General features: G+C 44.6%; 1 protein-coding gene across 1 annotated transcript in view; it reads right to left on the reverse strand.

The window, feature by feature from the left end:
• Nucleotides 1-17,127, reverse strand: part of VWF (von Willebrand factor) — a 165,245-nt gene that overhangs the window by 18,514 nt on the left and 129,604 nt on the right. The window contains exons 43-46 of the mRNA XM_083615379.1: nt 14,960-15,109; nt 4,358-4,468; nt 3,443-3,626; nt 1,692-1,732 (exon numbers count right to left, since the gene is read on the reverse strand). Of these exons, the coding sequence (XP_083471505.1) occupies nt 1,692-1,732; nt 3,443-3,626; nt 4,358-4,468; nt 14,960-15,109 (486 nt within the window). The remainder of the gene's footprint in view (nt 1-1,691; nt 1,733-3,442; nt 3,627-4,357; nt 4,469-14,959; nt 15,110-17,127) is intronic.

The following is a 17,127-nucleotide window of genomic DNA, read 5'->3' on the forward strand; positions in this document are numbered from 1 at the left end:
GATGATCAAGGGTCTGGAAACAGAGGAACAGTGGAGAGGGTTGGGTATGTTTAGCCTGGATAAGAGGAAATATGATAGCCATCTTTAGTTATGTAAAGGACTGTCCCATGGAAGATGGGAAAAGTTTATTTTCTCCTGCTCTGGAGGGCAGGACCCAAACCAATGGCTTCAAGTTACAAGAAAGGAGATTCTGGCTCAACATCAGGAAGAACTTTCTGACAAGAAGAGCTGTCTGACAGTGGAAAAGACTCCCTCGGAAAGTGGTGGACTCTCTTTCCTTGGAGGTTTTCGAAGCAGAGGTTATCTCAATTATCTGTCATGTAAACTTTATTTGAGATTCCTGCACTGTAGGGGGTTGGACTAGATGACCCTCAGGGTCCTTCCAGCTCTACACATCAGTGATTCAAGCAGCCTATGAAACCTTATGGTCTCTTGACGTTTATGACTCCGCATAGTATTGGCTATTTTTATCGTGATTTTGTTAAGCAGAGCTTTTGTATATTATTGAAATTGTAAGAAGCAAGAAGCAGTGTAAACATTTAATTAATAAAGTAGTAAGACCAGTTATAAGTAGAGAATTCCCCCCCCCCCTCCAAATCAAAACCCATCAAATGGACTTGCAATAAAAATTGGTATAAAAATATGTGGAGTTTAGCACTAACTGGGAAAATAATGCATAAATCACGTGTTGCCAAACACAGACATACAAGACTCCCCTTCTCCACTGTCTTAACTGTACGTTGCTTACCTGATTTAAGTCTTTACCAGATATGCTGTACTGCTTTTGGGGGGGGGAATTATACTTCCGTTATTTTTATTGTATTGCTTTGTTTGACTTACTTCAATAATTTTTAAAAGAGCGAGAGAATATAGAGCATGGAAGTAAAGTACCCCCAGGCTCAAAAAAATTGGTTGATGGCTCAGATCAAGGGAATGTAGAGGGAGAGGAACTATGAGGGTCATTTATACCATAAACCTATATAGAGACTCTCCCCAGAGCCCAAAGATGATGTTGGGGAGGGTCTCCTCGTGAGTCAGAGGTGCAACAGGGCTTTGCTCAGCTGATGCATGGGAATGCGGCTGCTGCTGTGCTACCCCACATGTCAGCTCTTTGGCGGGGAGGCTAAACAGCCTCAATAAAGACCTCCTGCACCTCCAGCTTGTGATGAGACCCTCCCCGGAGCCCGAACAGGGCCTTCACCTCCTCCTCAGTCTGGCCATTCCTTTTGGGTCCATCCATCCTTTCTCTTCACCCTCCAGCCCACTCCTGCTCTTATACACACCTAGGAACAGCACATGTATGGAGCTACTGCTACCAATGTCTGTCCAACAAAAAGCTACTCCAAAACCAAAGAACGGGCTGTAGTTCTGATGTTCACCTGAAAACAGGATGGGACCCACTGGTGGTTCCTGTTGTGTAGATTGCATTGACCTAGATAGCCTGACCCAGTATGTTTCCTAGGTCCTTAACCCTGACATCTAGTTTTCTGTGCCAAAGAAATGTTTCACACCGACAAAATTCATTCTTCAGAGATCTGATGTTCAGGGTTACCACCTTGGTGAGAACTAAGCCTAAGATTTGTGGTTAAAGGTTTAAAACTGACGGAGAGAAATGAGAAAAATTTCAAAACAGAGATCTCTTAACTCCCAAACTGAAGATCATTTCAAAAGTTGATTAGCTATTATCTTACCGCAAGAACGGTACCATTCAAAACACAGCCGCTTACAGGTTCTGCAAGAGAAAATGGGTGTCCATTAGCATGAGTACCTTCAATGCAACCACAGGGATTATAATAATCTATATGCAGCCATAAAATTAAAAGACGCCTGCTTCTTGGGAGAAAAGCAATGATAAACCTAGACAGCATCTTAAACAGCAGAGACATCACCTTGCCAACAAAGGTCCGTATAGTTAAAGCTATGGTTTTCCCAGTAGTGATGTATGGAAGTGAGAGCTGGACCATAAAAAAGGCTGATCTCCGAAGAATTGATGCTTTCAGATTATGGTGCTGGAGGAGACTCTTGAGAGTCCCATGGACTGCAAGAAGATCAAACCTATCCATTCTTAAAGAAATCAGCCCTGAGTGCCCACTGGAAGGACAGATCCTGAAGCTGAGGCTCCAAGACTTTGGCCACCTCATGAGAAGAGAAGACTCCCTGGAAAAGACCCTGATGTTGGGAAAGATGGAGGGCACAAGGAGAAGGGGACGACAGAGGACGAGATGGTTGGATAGTGTTCTCGAAGCTACCAGCATCAGTCTGACCAAACTGCGGGAGGCAGTGGAAGACTGGCGTGCCTGGCGTGCTCTGGTCCATGGGGTCACAAAGAGTCGGACATGACTAAACGACTAAACAACAACAACAAATTCTGCATTTCCATCATGTCATCTGGAGTGCACTGTCACCCATATGCAGATGGCCTGCAGCCCTATTTCTCCTGTTCATCTCAAGCACATGTGGTTATGGCCATTCTTGACTGCAGTCATGGACTAGATGGGGCCACACTGCCTCTGAAGGATCAGGTTCATAGCTTGGGGTACACCTGGATCTATTGCTGTCATGGTGGCACAGATCACTCCCATGACATAGGGTGCCTCCCGCCAGCTTTGGCGGATGCCCCAGCTCCACCCCATCAGGCTATCTGGGGCCTGATAACCTCATTGCTGCATTGTGCTATACATGGGGCAAATAACACATTTGTTCTGTATGATTCCCTCTGGGAGCAATGGAACATCAAGTCCTATTGCTCCCAGAGACTTGCTCTATCTGCGTTGAAAATGCTGGTGGCAAGGAGTCCCAGGCACTAGCTGCTCAGGCTGTGGGTAGCTGGATATCCAGTTTTTATTTAGCTGGTTATTACCATTTCTCAATAGTTCTTTAAAAAATAAACAAATCCCTAAGTGGTATACCATTTTAGAGGGGAGTGAAGAAGCAGAGGCAGCACAAAGCCCTCAGACCACCTCATAATGGAACAGGCCACATTGAGGATTCTGAAATGGACCACTGATTTCCCAAGGAAGCAGAAACTGCTATATTATTTTGCGCAGCCTGTTTTTGCTTCCAAAACTGTTAGGCAACAAAATGGTGCCGTAAAGTGCTTAGTCAGTCGTCTTCTCCTCCAAGAAAAAACATCCTGGGGCAATGAATTCCACAAGGCAATTGTGTGTCTGAAAAGTGCAAAAATAAAAAATAAAAAAAGCAAAAGTGAGTGGGGCCTGAGGAGAAAAGTGGGAAAGTGAGTGATCGAGAGAGGAAAAAAGCATAAATAGTGGCATCAGTATGTTCTTGATGTCACACAAAAACAAAACAGAAAGCAAACTGTTGAGTTTGTAGCCCAAGTCGTACAGACCAAGCCAAATGCTTAACTTTTCGGACCACTTTCCTCATAAGAAATACACAAGAAACTGGCGAGCCCTTTTTTGTGTGACAGACCATTCCGTACCACAGTGGCATGTAGGACAGCAGCCAGTTGTTCGGCTACAGCGCAGTTCGGTTCCGAATGGGCAACTGGGTTGCTGTGCCTGAGCGCACGAGACGTTCTTTGTCTGAATAAACACCTCCTCATTCACCCGGACGCATTCTCTGATGATGCATGGATCGGAGGGGGAATGCCACTCAGAGCCAACCTGTAAAGGAAACACAGGAAAAGGACTTCTGTGGAATGAAGAATGCCTTCCTCTTTTAAAGTAGAGGGAGAAATATGTCAAGGCCTTATCCCATCCAAGCAAACTGTGGCGACCGTGTCAGCCAGCCCTTAGGCCAGGCATAGGAAAACTCAGCCCTCCAGATGTTTTGGGACTACAACTCCCATCATCCATAGCTAACAGGACCAGTGGTCAGGGATGATGGGAGTTGTAGTCCCCAAACATCTGGAGGGCTAAGTTTGCCTATGCCTGCCTTAGGCCTTGCTGTTGCTAAATGTCAAGCCGTCATTAGAAAACAGCTGCCAAGGATGCTATCAGGATGACGACACTTGATAGCGTTAATCTGCCTTGTATCACCAAAACCTGGCCGGGCAAAGGCAGAAAGAGGGTTAGTTTCTCAATTATGCCCTTTGTGGCTTCTCAATGGGGTGCCACCACCATGTTCTTCACTTTTTAGGTGTCCCAATTGTGTTTATATCTGGTGTTGAATATATAACCCCTATGGGACTCGCCAGCTGATACCTAGTGCTGAAGTGCCCAAGGCTTTCAGGCTTTGTCACCTGGGGACTTTGTGGGGCTATCCCAACAGATTAGACACCCAACAGTCACTACCCTTTAGTTGGTGTACTCTTGGACGAGGTCTAATTATGGTGATATATAAGTGGGGGAAGACGTCAGCCGTGCCCTTTCCACGGTCCAACCGACAGACTGACCTCATGCCAATGGACATCTTCATCTCCCGGAGACCAGTGTGATACCTCGTCGCACATCGTCTTGAGACATTTCCCACAACACGCTCCTTCCTTGTTCACATACTTATATCCCTGGGGTTGGAATGGAATAAAAGACATTCTGATTACACAATAGAAACAAAGATGAGTTAGAAATTAGTTTATTTACTTTCTGGGACGGGGGGAAGGAACTGTCAATTACAGATTGCCCTTAAACATTAACTACAGAGTTAACACACGCAACTAGAGAGATAACTAACCCAAGTTAACCATTGGCAAGCATTTTTTTTAAAAAAAATAAGCTGCATTTTTTATTTAAACTGTACCTTCTGGCAAGCCCTGTGAGCAGATCCTTGCTCCCATTCTGCCCTGACAGCTATACCTGATGGGGTGGTTGTGTGTGCACCTAGGCAAGAGTAGGATCTGGCATGTTCATACTGATGTGCCTCCCCATTCTCCCCCTCCTTCCATATCTGTCTCTCCCCCGGCTGCAGGTCCCCTCCAGCAGATCCCATCCCCCAGAAGCGACGACATAGAGCATGGGCAGGCAAACTAAGGCCCGGGGACCGGATCTGGTCCAATTGCCTTCTAAATCCGGCCTGTGGACGGTCCAGGAATCAGCGTGTTTTTACATGAAAATAATGTGTCCTTTGATTTAAAATGCATCTCTGGGTTATTTGTAGGGCCCGCCCGGTGTTTTTACATGAGTAGAATGTGTGCTTTTATTTAAAATGCATCTCTGGGTTATTAGTGGGGCATAGGAATTCGTTCATTTTTTTTTCTCCAAAATATAGTCCAGCCCCCCACAAGGTCTGAGGGACAGTGGACTGGCCTCCTGCTGAAAAAGTTTGCTGACCCCTGACAAAGAACCTAATACCTATTGCAAAGGAAGCAACCAGAGCAGTGAGCTGCCCCTCCAATCACCCCTGCTAAGGCTCTTCTGAAACCTCAGTAAATACATCTACATTGAAATAACTTGCTATATACATACAGATAGGTAGCCGTGTTGGTGCATGCACACGAAAGCTCATACCAAGAACTAACTTAGTTGGTCTTTAAGGTGCTACTGGAAGGAAAAAAATTTTTTTGTTTTGACAATGGCAGACCAACACGGCTACCTATCTGTAACTGGAACTATGGAAGGCACCACATTGAGCCGCATGAAATGGAAGTCCATCAACCGGTATCTGAAGAAGTGTGCATGCACACGAAAGCTCATACCAAGAACTAACGTAGTTGGTCTTTAAGGTGCTACTGGAAGGAATTTTTGTTTTTTGTTTTTGCTATATACATATTCAGCCATTTCCCCAGAGCCATCCAGATTTTTAACTCAGGTACTTCTAGGTACCGTATTTTCGGTCTGTAAGACTCACTTTTTCCCTCCTAAAAAGTAAGGGGAAATGTGTGTGCGTCTTACGGAGTGCAAGCAGGCTGTGCAGCTATCCCAGAAGCCAGAACAGCAAGAGGGATTGCTGATTTCACTGCGCAGCGATCCCTCTTGCTGTTCTGGCTTCTGAGATTCAGAATTTTTTTTTCTTGTTTTTCTCCTCCAAAAACTAGGTGCGTCTTATGGTCTGGTGCGTCTTATAGAGCGACAAATACAGTATATTCTATATCTTGGTTTCACTGTGTTTGCCATATCCTGCTACATGCCACTTTCTTATTAACCATTCATTCTTTATATTATCTTCATATGATCTACCTGAAGGATCACCTCTCACCTTATGAACCAACCCAGACCCTGCAATCACCATCTGATCCATAGAGTGACAACACGAGAACAAGGTCTTTTCTGCAGTGGCTCCCCAGCTGTGGAACGCTCTCCCTAGACAGCATCATTACATATCTTTAAGTGCCAGGCAAAAACTTTCCTCTAAAACCAGGCCTTTGGCCTTTTAATCTGTGGCCTTTTAACTGTGTTTGTGGGAGGGGGTTATTAGTTTGTGTTTGCTTTATTACGTATTTTGTGTTCTCATTTTGTATGTTTATGTTGGAAACTGCCCTGTACTATTTGGATGAAGGGTGGTATACAAATTTAATAAGTAAATCATTATCATCATCATCTAATAGACAGAACAGTGCCAAATCCACAGGTTATGATAAACCAAAGCAGTATGAACAGATTATTGTAAACTAAAAGCATTTAAATAGTTCTGATACTACGGAACATAAATTAATTAAATCTAAGAGAGTTTCCTGTCCCTTTTCAAAATGATTACATGAGAACAACGTATGGAAAGTGGTAGAAAGTCAAATTTGTGATGATTCTGTCACCTCAGTTTTCTGCTAACCTGGATGTTTTCACCATCAGAACGTCTGCTTTCCTTGTATTGTTTATCCAATTGTATTATGCTGTTGGGATTTAGAAATTTAACGAAGATTTAAAACACAAGATGTTCCTGTGATAAATATTCCTAAAGTTGCTCATATGGACAGCATGAAGATCACTATCTACGAGACTTGTGGGGGGAAATAATAATAATACTTGTCCCAGGAGGTCACGTTTTATGTAATTTTCTAGGTTTGAGCAGGTGATTTGGGAGTAATAATAAGCAGCAGCTGTGGGGAGACTTGCTCATATTCTGTTACAATAACTCTTTTGACTTGCTTTGCCAAAACAAGTACAATCCAACAGTGAGACCGAAGACGACACTTGCACTTTTCACCATGTTCTTTCTACTTGTAAAGCCAGAATTGGGGGGTTGGGGGGTTGGGAGACAATACTCATATTATGGAACAATGTGCTCAAAGAAGCCTACCAAAGTCTCACTACTTGCTTACCGCCAACTGCTGAAACTATTTTTCTTTTTCCTGGCGGTTTTTGGACATATCTGTGTTTCCAGCGTTATTATGGCTTTGTTTGAATTGCTTTTTTTAATGTCATTGCCTGCTTCTTGGGAGAAAAGCAATGACAAACCTAGACAGCATCTTAAAAAGCAGAGACATCACCTTGCCAACAAAGGTCCGTATAGTAAAAGCTATGGTTTTCCCAGTGGTGATGTATGGAAGTGAGAGCTGGACCATAAAGAAGGCTGATTGCCAAAGAATTGATGCTTTTGAATTATGGTGCTGGAGGAGACTCTTGACAGTCCCATGGACTGCAAGAAGATCAAACCTATCCATTCTTAAGGAAATCAGCCCTGAGTACTCACTGGAAGGACAGATCCTGAAGCTAAGGCTCCAATAATTTGGCCACCTCATGAGAAGAGAAGACTCCCTGGAAAAGACCCTGATGTTGGGAAAGATGGAGGGCACAAGGAGAAGGGGACAACAGAGGATGAGATGGTTGGATAGTGTTCTCGAAGCTACCAACATGAGTTTGACCAAACTGTGGGAGGCAGTGGAAGACAGGAGTGCCTGGCATGCTCTGGTCCATGGGGTCACGACCAAACGACTAAGCAACAACAACAACATGTTCTGGTCTTTATATGAAAATACCTGGGGTCAGAGTAAGACTGAAGGAAGGATGTGGAATCTGCTGCAATGCATCTGTCCAAGGACAACCCCACAGTTTAGGAAGGTCTCTCTGGGTCAGGCAGAGGAGATGGAGCAAACAGGAGCCATGACAAGGTAACCCTGCTCTTCTGCCCATTCTGTATTTCCTGTTGCTCCTGCCTTTATCTCATCTCCTGGGTAAAAGGTAAAGGACCCCTGGACGGTTAAGTCCAGACAAAGGTGACTATGGGGTTGCGGTGCTCATCTTGCTTTCAGGCCGAGGGAGCCAGCTGGAAGCATCAGCCAATTTCCAGTCTGGTCCAGTGTTGCATGTACAGTGGTATGTTGGGTTGAAATAAACTTCCCATCAGTGGTACCTCGGGTTAAGTACTTAATTCGTTCTGGAGGTCCGTTCTTAACCTGAAACTGTTCTTAACCTGAAGCACCACTTTAGGTGCCTCCCGCTGCTGCCGCGCCGCCGGAGCATGATTTCTGTTCTCATCCTGAAGCAAAGTTCTTAACCTGAGGTACTATTTCTGGGTTAGCGGAGTCTGTATGTAACCTGAAGCGTATGTAACCTGAAGCATATGTAACCCAAGGTACCACTGTATTCAACTGTAAATCTGTTTTGTCTCATTTTCTGAGCATTAAACACACACACAATTGCTTTTAAATTGCACACATTTTTTGCACATCCCCTGAAATTTTGTGTTTTGGATGCGTTTTATGATTGAAATATTCATCTTCACATGCTTTTCTGTGCCCTCCCCCCAAAAATATGGTTTTTTCTTCACATTTTGTAAGAACCACACCATATAATTCAGAGAAGTATGCAGTCTAGTTACTGCCCGTCTTCTGAGCTCTGTCGTGGAACTGATTTGCTCCAAAATGAAGCTGTAACAAATGCTTAATCTCTAGTTTCATCCGTTTAGGCAGTGAAAAGGTAAAGGTAAAGGACCCCTGTTTGGTTAAATCCAGTCAAAGGCAACTATGGGGTTGCGGCGCTCATCTTGCTTTCAGGCTGAGGGAGCTGGCATTTGTCCACATACAGCTTTCCGGGTCATGTGGCCAGAAGGACTAAACCGCTTCTGGTGCAATGGGACACCGTGACGGAAACCAGAGTGCATGGAAACGCCATTTACCTTCCTGCCAGAGCGGTAGCTATTTATCTACTTGCACTGGCATGCTTTTGAACTGCTAGGTTGGCAGGAGCAGGGACCGAGCAATGGGAGCTCACCCCACCGCGGGGATTCGAACTGCCAACCTTCTGATCGGCAAGTCCTAGGCTCTGTGGTTTAACCCACAGTGCCACCTGCGTCCATGGGCTAAGCACACACTAATTTACCCCAAGACTTATAGCAGATTAGCAGGAAAGGGGGAAATCTGGGAGGAAGAATACTAGTATGTCTGTTTGAAAGGAAGGTGATATAAAATAAAGCTCTACATCTACTAAACTTCGTCTGACTCTACATTCTTTCTTATAAGGCAACTGAATGCAACCATTCAGTCTCCATTTCCCCTCTATAAATATGGGATAATAAAACTGGCCTATCTTACACAGTTGTAATTATTACAAAGCAAATGTATGCAAACTGCTTTGAGTACTTCTAATGTGATAAATGAATAATAGTAAGTCTTCAAAATATAAGGTGACTTGGTATTTCATGTATTAATGCCTTCAATCCTGGCAATGCCTGTCTTTTTAACTTGTTAAATATTTTATTTAAAAATTAAATGTGCTATTTTCTTTTAAATGCTAGCATTCCTTTAAATAAAGGCCCTTTTGATCTTTAGTGCATCTACTGGTAAGTCCTTTTACACTCATGTTGAACATCTGGGGGAACTTTGTGACTTCAAATAAACCTATCAAACTGAAATATTAGTGATTAAACTCAAAGATTTCATAGTCAACCTCTATTACACTAATAATGCATCACATGAAGCAAATATTCTAGTTTTCCTATGTCACACACTGGTCCAAAGGGTTGGGAAATATTTAACGGTCAATTTACATATGATTCAACGTGTGTATGATTAAAGTGCATATTTCTAAAAATCAGAATAGGAATAGGGCAATTATTCTGCTTTAAAAGTGGTTATATATAATTAATGCAATTTCCAGGAAGAAAGAATCAAGAAAGCATATAAAGAAATAAATGCTTTGTTATTTTGTTTCTGCATGGAGGGTTTCAAAGTTGTCACCCACTTTATATTATTGCTGTGTTTTAAGATGTGCACACAAATCATGCTTACGAACCTCCAGAAGGCATTTTGGTCCAGGCAATACTCCACCTTGTGGCTAACTTAGCAATAGCAGCAGGCTAGATAGAGAAGATTTATGTGGCGTCTTTGTTGGTTTATGGACCACCCAGCCCACAACACAGCATTCTTTGCAAAGGAAAGGGAGAATGAAGCTATCATTGCTTCCTTGCTCAAAGTCCATTTCACAAGGCTGCATTAGCAATCTGATATGTGTTACAGAAGGCTGATTTGCCTCTAAAGCTAAATGTTGGTTTAAACATGGGGTCACCAACCCGATGGCCAGTGGCGTAGCGTGGGTTGTCAGCACCCGGGGCAAGGCAAGTAATTTGCACCCCCTAACCCGTGGATTTGCGCCCCCTAACCCGTGGATTTGCACCCCCTAACCCTAACCCCCAGATGTTGCGCCCGGTGCGGCCGGCCCCCCTGCACCCCCCACGCTACGCCACTGCCGATGGCTACAGGTGCAAAGCACCCCTGGCAGAGGCACCAGACTCTGAGCTTCCTTTAAAAAGGGGACAAGGGCTAAGTCTCTAATTATGAAAGGAAAATATGCAGGTATGCTTCTAAGCCAGGCATAGGCAAGCTCAGCCCTCCAGATGTTTTGGGACTACAACTCTTATGATCCCTAGCTAGCAGGACCACTGGTCAGGGATGATGGGAGTGGTAGTCCCAAAACACCTGGCGGGCCAAGTTTGCCTATGCCTGCCCTAGAAGTTCTTTTCTGAAAATTCTGCTACACAGTAAGTGTTTCTTGCAAGCGAGCCCAGAATGTATGGAAGTACATGCTAACCTCACCATCCACACAGATTAGGAGTTGCTCCTTTGTATTTTGTGAAGGAATCAGAAGACCGCTTGACCCTGAATTCATTGCTCATCGTACCCAACAATCAACACTTCAGCATATGGCTGCGTATAATTAGCGCAGAGCCAACTTGTGAGATAGATTGGGGGAAGGGGGGGTTCCATGCATCAGGATGTTGGAGGGACCAGGAACATGGCAGCAGCGTGGCTTCCATCACTGGTGCCTCTTCCTCCATCACCTGCCACCACCACCAGCCAGAGATTGCTTCCTCCTCCTTCCAGGGGCGTAGGAAGGGGAGCGGGTCGCCCCAGGTGCCCTCACTGAGGAGGGTGGCATTCGGCGCGCCGCCCGCCCACACAGTGGCGTAGCGTGGGTTGTCAGCACCCGGGGCAAGGCAAGTAATTTGCACCCCCTAACCCGTGGATTTGCACACCCTAACCCTAACCCCCAGATGTTGCGCCCGGTACGGCCGGCCCCCCCTGCACCCCCCACGCTACGCCACTGCGCCCACAACTCCCAAGCCTACCCCGAGCCATCGGGGTAAGGGGAGGAGCTGTGCCGCTTTGCCAGTGTCATTCCCCCCTTCCCCCTTCATTTTGACAGCTTTGGGGAGGCTTGGGAGTCGCGGCTCGCTCCGCCCCCATGGGTGGCTCGCTCCGCCCCCGGCTGCAGTGCGCGTGCGCCGCTCCGGGTGCCAGAGCGGCTAGCCCAGGCCTGGGAGGGCACCCTCCACGCCACGCCACCCTTGGGAGTGTGCCTGACCTGGGCAGCATGGGCATATACTCCACCGCTGCCTCCTTCCCCTCCATGGCTGGAGCAGGAGGAGATGGAGGCCGGCACTGAAGTCAAACTGTGCTCAGCTTCATGCTGGCCCCAGTTTGTTTGTCTTTTAATATTGGGGGGGGGGAGTTGAAACAGACAAGAGGGAGATAGGATTCTATGCTGCCACTCATTTTGAGAGCAGCTTCTGAAACAGTCTTTTGCCAAGGCTTTCATTCTATATAGTGTTGGCCCTAATTCGAACCTATGGCTTAGGGAAGGGGAAGTCAACATGGTGTCCTCCATACCGTGTAGGGTTATTCCTCTCATAAGCCCCAAGCAGTGTGTCCAAAGATCCAGGATGCCAAGTTGCAGGCCCAACAACATCCAGAGGAGGCCATCTTGGCTACCCCCGGCTGAGGGTATATACAGAAAATATTATTTGATCTCCCCTTTGAAAAAGACAACCCTGTATTTCATTAAAGCAAGGAAGGTAAAGGTAAAGGGACCCCTGACAATTAAGAAGAAGAAGAGTTTGGATTTGATATCCCGCTTTATCACTACCCGAAGGAGTCTCAAAGCGGCTAACATTCTCCTTTCCCTTCCTCCCCCACAACAAACACTCTGCGAGGTGAGTGGGGCTGAGAGACTTCAGAGAAGTGTGACTGGCCCAAGGTCACCCAGCAGCTGCATGTGGAGGAGCGGGGAAGCGAACCCAGTTCACCAGATTACGAAGCGAACCCAGTTCACCAGATTACGAGACTACCACGCTTAACCACTACAACACACAAAATTAAGTCCAGTCGTGGACGACTCTGGTTGTGTGCTCATCTTGCTCTATAGGCCGAGGGAGCCGGCGTTTGTCCGCAGACAGTTTTTCCGGGTCATGTGGCCAGCATGACTAAGCTGCTTCTGGTGAACCAGAGCAGCACACGGAAACACCGTTTACCTTCCCGCCGGAGCGGTACCTATTTATCTACTTGCACTGTGTGCTTTTGAACTGCTAGGTTGGCAGGAGCAGGGACCGAGCAACGGGAGCTCACTCCGTTGTGGGGATTTGAACTGCCAACCTCCTGATCAGCAAGCCCAAACGGCACAGTGGTTTAACCCTCAGCGCCACCCGCAAGGAAAGCAAGGAAAGGCTTTAGCAAAAACTGAAAATCTTATCTAGGTTTAAATCCTCAGATAAAACATTTTAGTACTCCTCAGCAAAGAAACATTCTGAATTTAATGTTTTAGAAGTAGATGGTGGATTTGGTTTAGAGCAGAAAAACATCCCTCCTGCAACAAATAATTTTTACACTGTCCCTTGGACTTCTCAGCTAAAAGTTATAATGTCCATGATCCAAAAGAGCACACAGGAACCATCTGTGAACACACCTGGACTTTTTGGACTTTTTTCCCCTCTGAGTTTCCGCCACAGAACTTCTCATGCTGCATTTTAAGCACCCTGGAGTTTAAAAATCTGTTTTGGGGATTGGAATGAAAATGGTTTTAAAACTGACAATAGGGAGTGTGGATAGCTCATAATCATTTGTGGAAATGTTATATATATATATATATATATATATATATATATATATATATATGTGGCTCCCTAGCAAAAGTGCCCCCAGCAAACCTGCTCTTTAAAGTAAAGGGAGTTTAAAATGAGATTTGGCAGAACCTCAAGTTTTTGAAAATCCAGCAAGCATGTTACCAGCTCTGCTCATGTGCACAAGAAGAGTGCAGTGCTAGCCTGTTATTAAATTCTGCTGGCTGCATACTAGATCGTCTGCAAAGGAGTTTTCTTGGTGTCAGTTCTTAACTTTTTTACTACCTGCTACAACCCACACACAGCCAGGGAATCTGGAGCGTGAAACCAACTGTAACTGGCAACCGGCCTCGAAGACAACAACAGAAGCCAGAGTTAAAATTGCTTTATTAATATTAGTCAAGCAATAGGTGTCAGATTTTATAACCTGGCTAGGAACATTTAATACAACACTGGTTTGCGATGTATTAATGAATTTGTTTTATTACACAACTGGGAAAATGTGCAGGTCTAGGTCTTCTTCTACATTATGGTCTGGAGGGGAATGAAACCATGGAAAAAGTTTTAGGTTAAGAGGAGACTGTGAAGGAAAAGTTCCCACGCCCAGTTGCGCCAGAGCTAGCACAGATCCCCACGCGATATATGTTCAGTGTCCGACATTGTGTGCCATGAACAATGAGGCCTCACTCCAGGGAGCAGAAGGAAGGCAAACCATACCAAATATGGTTTTAAAAGCCTCAGATCCACTTTTAGAAGTTACCTTTTGATGACCTTTTGTGCTTTTTGCTATTACACGAGAAAAATTATGTCCCGTTGCATGTTTCCTTGTTTGTGTCGACAGCCAGGAAATTAAGAGCCAAGTGTGTGGTTCAACTCTAAATGCCTTTTTATGTTTGCTATGCTTACAGCGAAGCAAGTGAAATTATTACTGTACTGCACAAGTCTTCACACTGAATATTTTAGCAGTTTTTAAAAAATATTTTATATATTTGGTATTTTATATTTTGTTAGATTATTTTGAACCTGAGGTTTTGTAGCACCAAGCGGCTAACTGCAAATTTTGAAGATGGGTGGATGACTTAATTTTGAGAAACCCATGCTGTATCTTAGTAATCACAGCATCCTTTTCTAAGTGCTCACAGACCGACTGTTGAATTATCTGTTCTAGGACCTTGCCTCATATTGATGTCAAGCTCACCGGTCGGTAGCTATGAAATGAAACTAAACTACTTTGTTACCAAAGAACAACAAACAGAAAGTGTTAGGTATGCAAATCAGCCAACCATTCCATTTAGAGTAGAAGCTGGAGTGGGAAAGGGAAAGAAATTCAGTGATGGGTGAATCTGCCCGTTTTCTGTTTCTCTCGGTTTCTCATTTTTCCAATCTTAGATTCACATTTCCACATCAGTTTGAGAATCATGAAAACCACCAGCATTTTAATGCTAATTTCTCCTAACATAGGCATGCTTGTTTACAAAGTTCTGCAAGAAATTTTCTATAATATTGTGCATTTTTAATTTTGCTTTCACTTACATGTGCATTTTATGGTACTTTACCATAGTAAATGTGAACTTCAAAGAAGTTCTCATATTGTTTCCAAATGTGCAAATTGGGTCTGAATCGAATTTCTTTCCCGTCCCTACAGAAGACTAACATGGCCATAGGAGGAAGGGTGCTTTCTAAGAACAGCCTTGCCGCCTTTAGGCCATCTGCTTCGCAGCAGTTATGCAAGGGTGCAATTTCCCCATTAGAAAGAACTCTATTCTAATGAAGATCTTGGAGTTTTACATACCGGTGGGCAAATCTTATTGCACTCCTTCTCAAGGCATTCTGTAATTCGAAGCCCGGTAACAGCATCTTCCATATCTGTGCAAGAACATTCTGTGCAGCCTTCCTCCCAAATCTTCCCAATAGGATAGACAACATTTTGATGGACGCAAACCTGCCAATAATTAAAACATGACACTTACTTCACAGAAAACTGCACACCAAGTGTTCTCATAGGATTTTGCTGTGTTGCAAGGAAAGCAAGAATTCCTTTGCGTGTTCAGACCTTTAAACCTCTCCCTTAAATAAATTCAGACAAGACTCAAATTTTGGTTTGGTTTTTGGCAGAATTTAGGCCACAACTTTACTTATTACAGCAAGTGAGTGGTTGCATAGGCTCTGATTCGACTAGCTCCCTGCCATGCAGGTAGTGCTGCCCCAGGGTTCCAGCATATATCAGCCAAGGGTGAACACCTGGATAAGCGGAAAGCCAGGAACAGGCTATCTCCACAACCCAAATGTCCCCCTGGACTCAGGCACGGGCACAAACCCCTCTCAGGGGTTGACCAAACCACTGAGTCCCTAGATTCCTTTAACCGAATACCCTTCACACAGGAATGGCGAGAGCGTTCTCCCATCCCTATCACCTGAACCAGAGCCTATCCGCAAAACCTTAAAAGTTGTGACAATTTGCTACACGGCAGGTGAAACCCAAATGGCACCAGCCAATCGGCCAAGTGGGGAAAATTCCTGCCGTGCCCCTGTCCCAATGACAGACGACGGCATAGCAAGGTCAATCGCAAAATGCCCTAAATATAGGGAGAGGTGGGCGGGTGTTCCGATGCACAAACCGAAAGAGGAAGCTCTGGGTCACGTGCATAGGTATATATATATAGGTCCCTTGATCCATTTAGCCTGTGTCCCATTGGCCTGATTAAACCCAGCATCAAGGGACCTACCAATTGGGTGTTGTGGCTGTCCAATATACCCACCCACAACACAGGGTTTGGTTGCCAGGTCTCACCGCAACACATGCCCTCTTTAAGGGAGGACCTGATTTATCAGGTGGACAAGCTTTCTTCTATGACAGCAGGAATATCAGTTTGTTCACTGTTGCTAACATCCCTCACAATGTGCAGCTGCGGAAGCTTTGACTTTGTTTTCAGGGCACACTCTCAGTTTAATCCTCCTTATGCTGATGCAGATGAAGTGGGTCCCAGCAACTGTTTTATATATTTGCAAAACATTTTAGCAAACTTAAACCACTTCAGTAAGAAGCTTGCACAACAAATCTGGTCCCCCAAAACACCATATTTTTTCTGATATGGGGCGTGAGATAGAGAAATGCACTGGAAAGTGTGGGATGACACTTGCTTTCATGAAATGTCATCTAATCTCCCTGCAAACAAATCAGAATGAATGCTCAATAAACGGATTGTCTGGAAGCGCCTACAATCTGCTATCAGTTTTATTAAATAATTCTGATTTCAGTACATCTTGCTTTGTATTTTTTTGTTTTGTGTTTTGCATTTATTGTGTGTTACGTATTTTAGCAACCCCCAGAGCTGTTTTGAATTCTTTTACAAAGAAACTTAGGATAGGATTCAAAAACAAACATTGACATTTAGCATGCCAGAGTTTGCCTTCCATAACAACCAGTGCCGGATTTATGTATAAGCTAAACAAGCTATAGCTTAGGGCTCCAATCTATGTGGCCCCCCCAAAAAAAATTAAAGAAAATAAACCCTGGATGTATATTCCCAAAATATAAGATAAAAAACAAATAAAATAAAACCTACATGCAGCAACGGTGTTGTGTAGGCTCCTATGGTGTGAGTAATGGGCCCCGCCTGCTAGCCTGCTCCCTAAAATACCACTTTGATAAAATACATATTTTGTTATGTGCGAATGGCTTTAGACACCTATTAGGTCCATTAGGCCCAATAGACCTATTAGGTCTATTGAAGACAGAAGTGCCTGGCGTGCTCTGGTCCATGGGGTCACGAAGAGTCGGACACGACTAAACAACTAAACAACAACAACAGGTCCATAAATTACCATATAGTATACATTCAACCCAAAAAAACAGCAACAATTTGTTGTTGACAAAGGACAGCTGGACATATAAAGGGCCCCATTACCTTCAGTAGCTTAGGCCCTCATCAAACCTAAATCCGGCCCTGATAACAACCA

The sequence above is a fragment of the Podarcis filfolensis genome (assembly GCF_964270895.1).
Source record: "Podarcis filfolensis genome assembly, chromosome: 5".
Lineage (NCBI taxonomy): Eukaryota > Metazoa > Chordata > Lepidosauria > Squamata > Lacertidae > Podarcis > Podarcis filfolensis.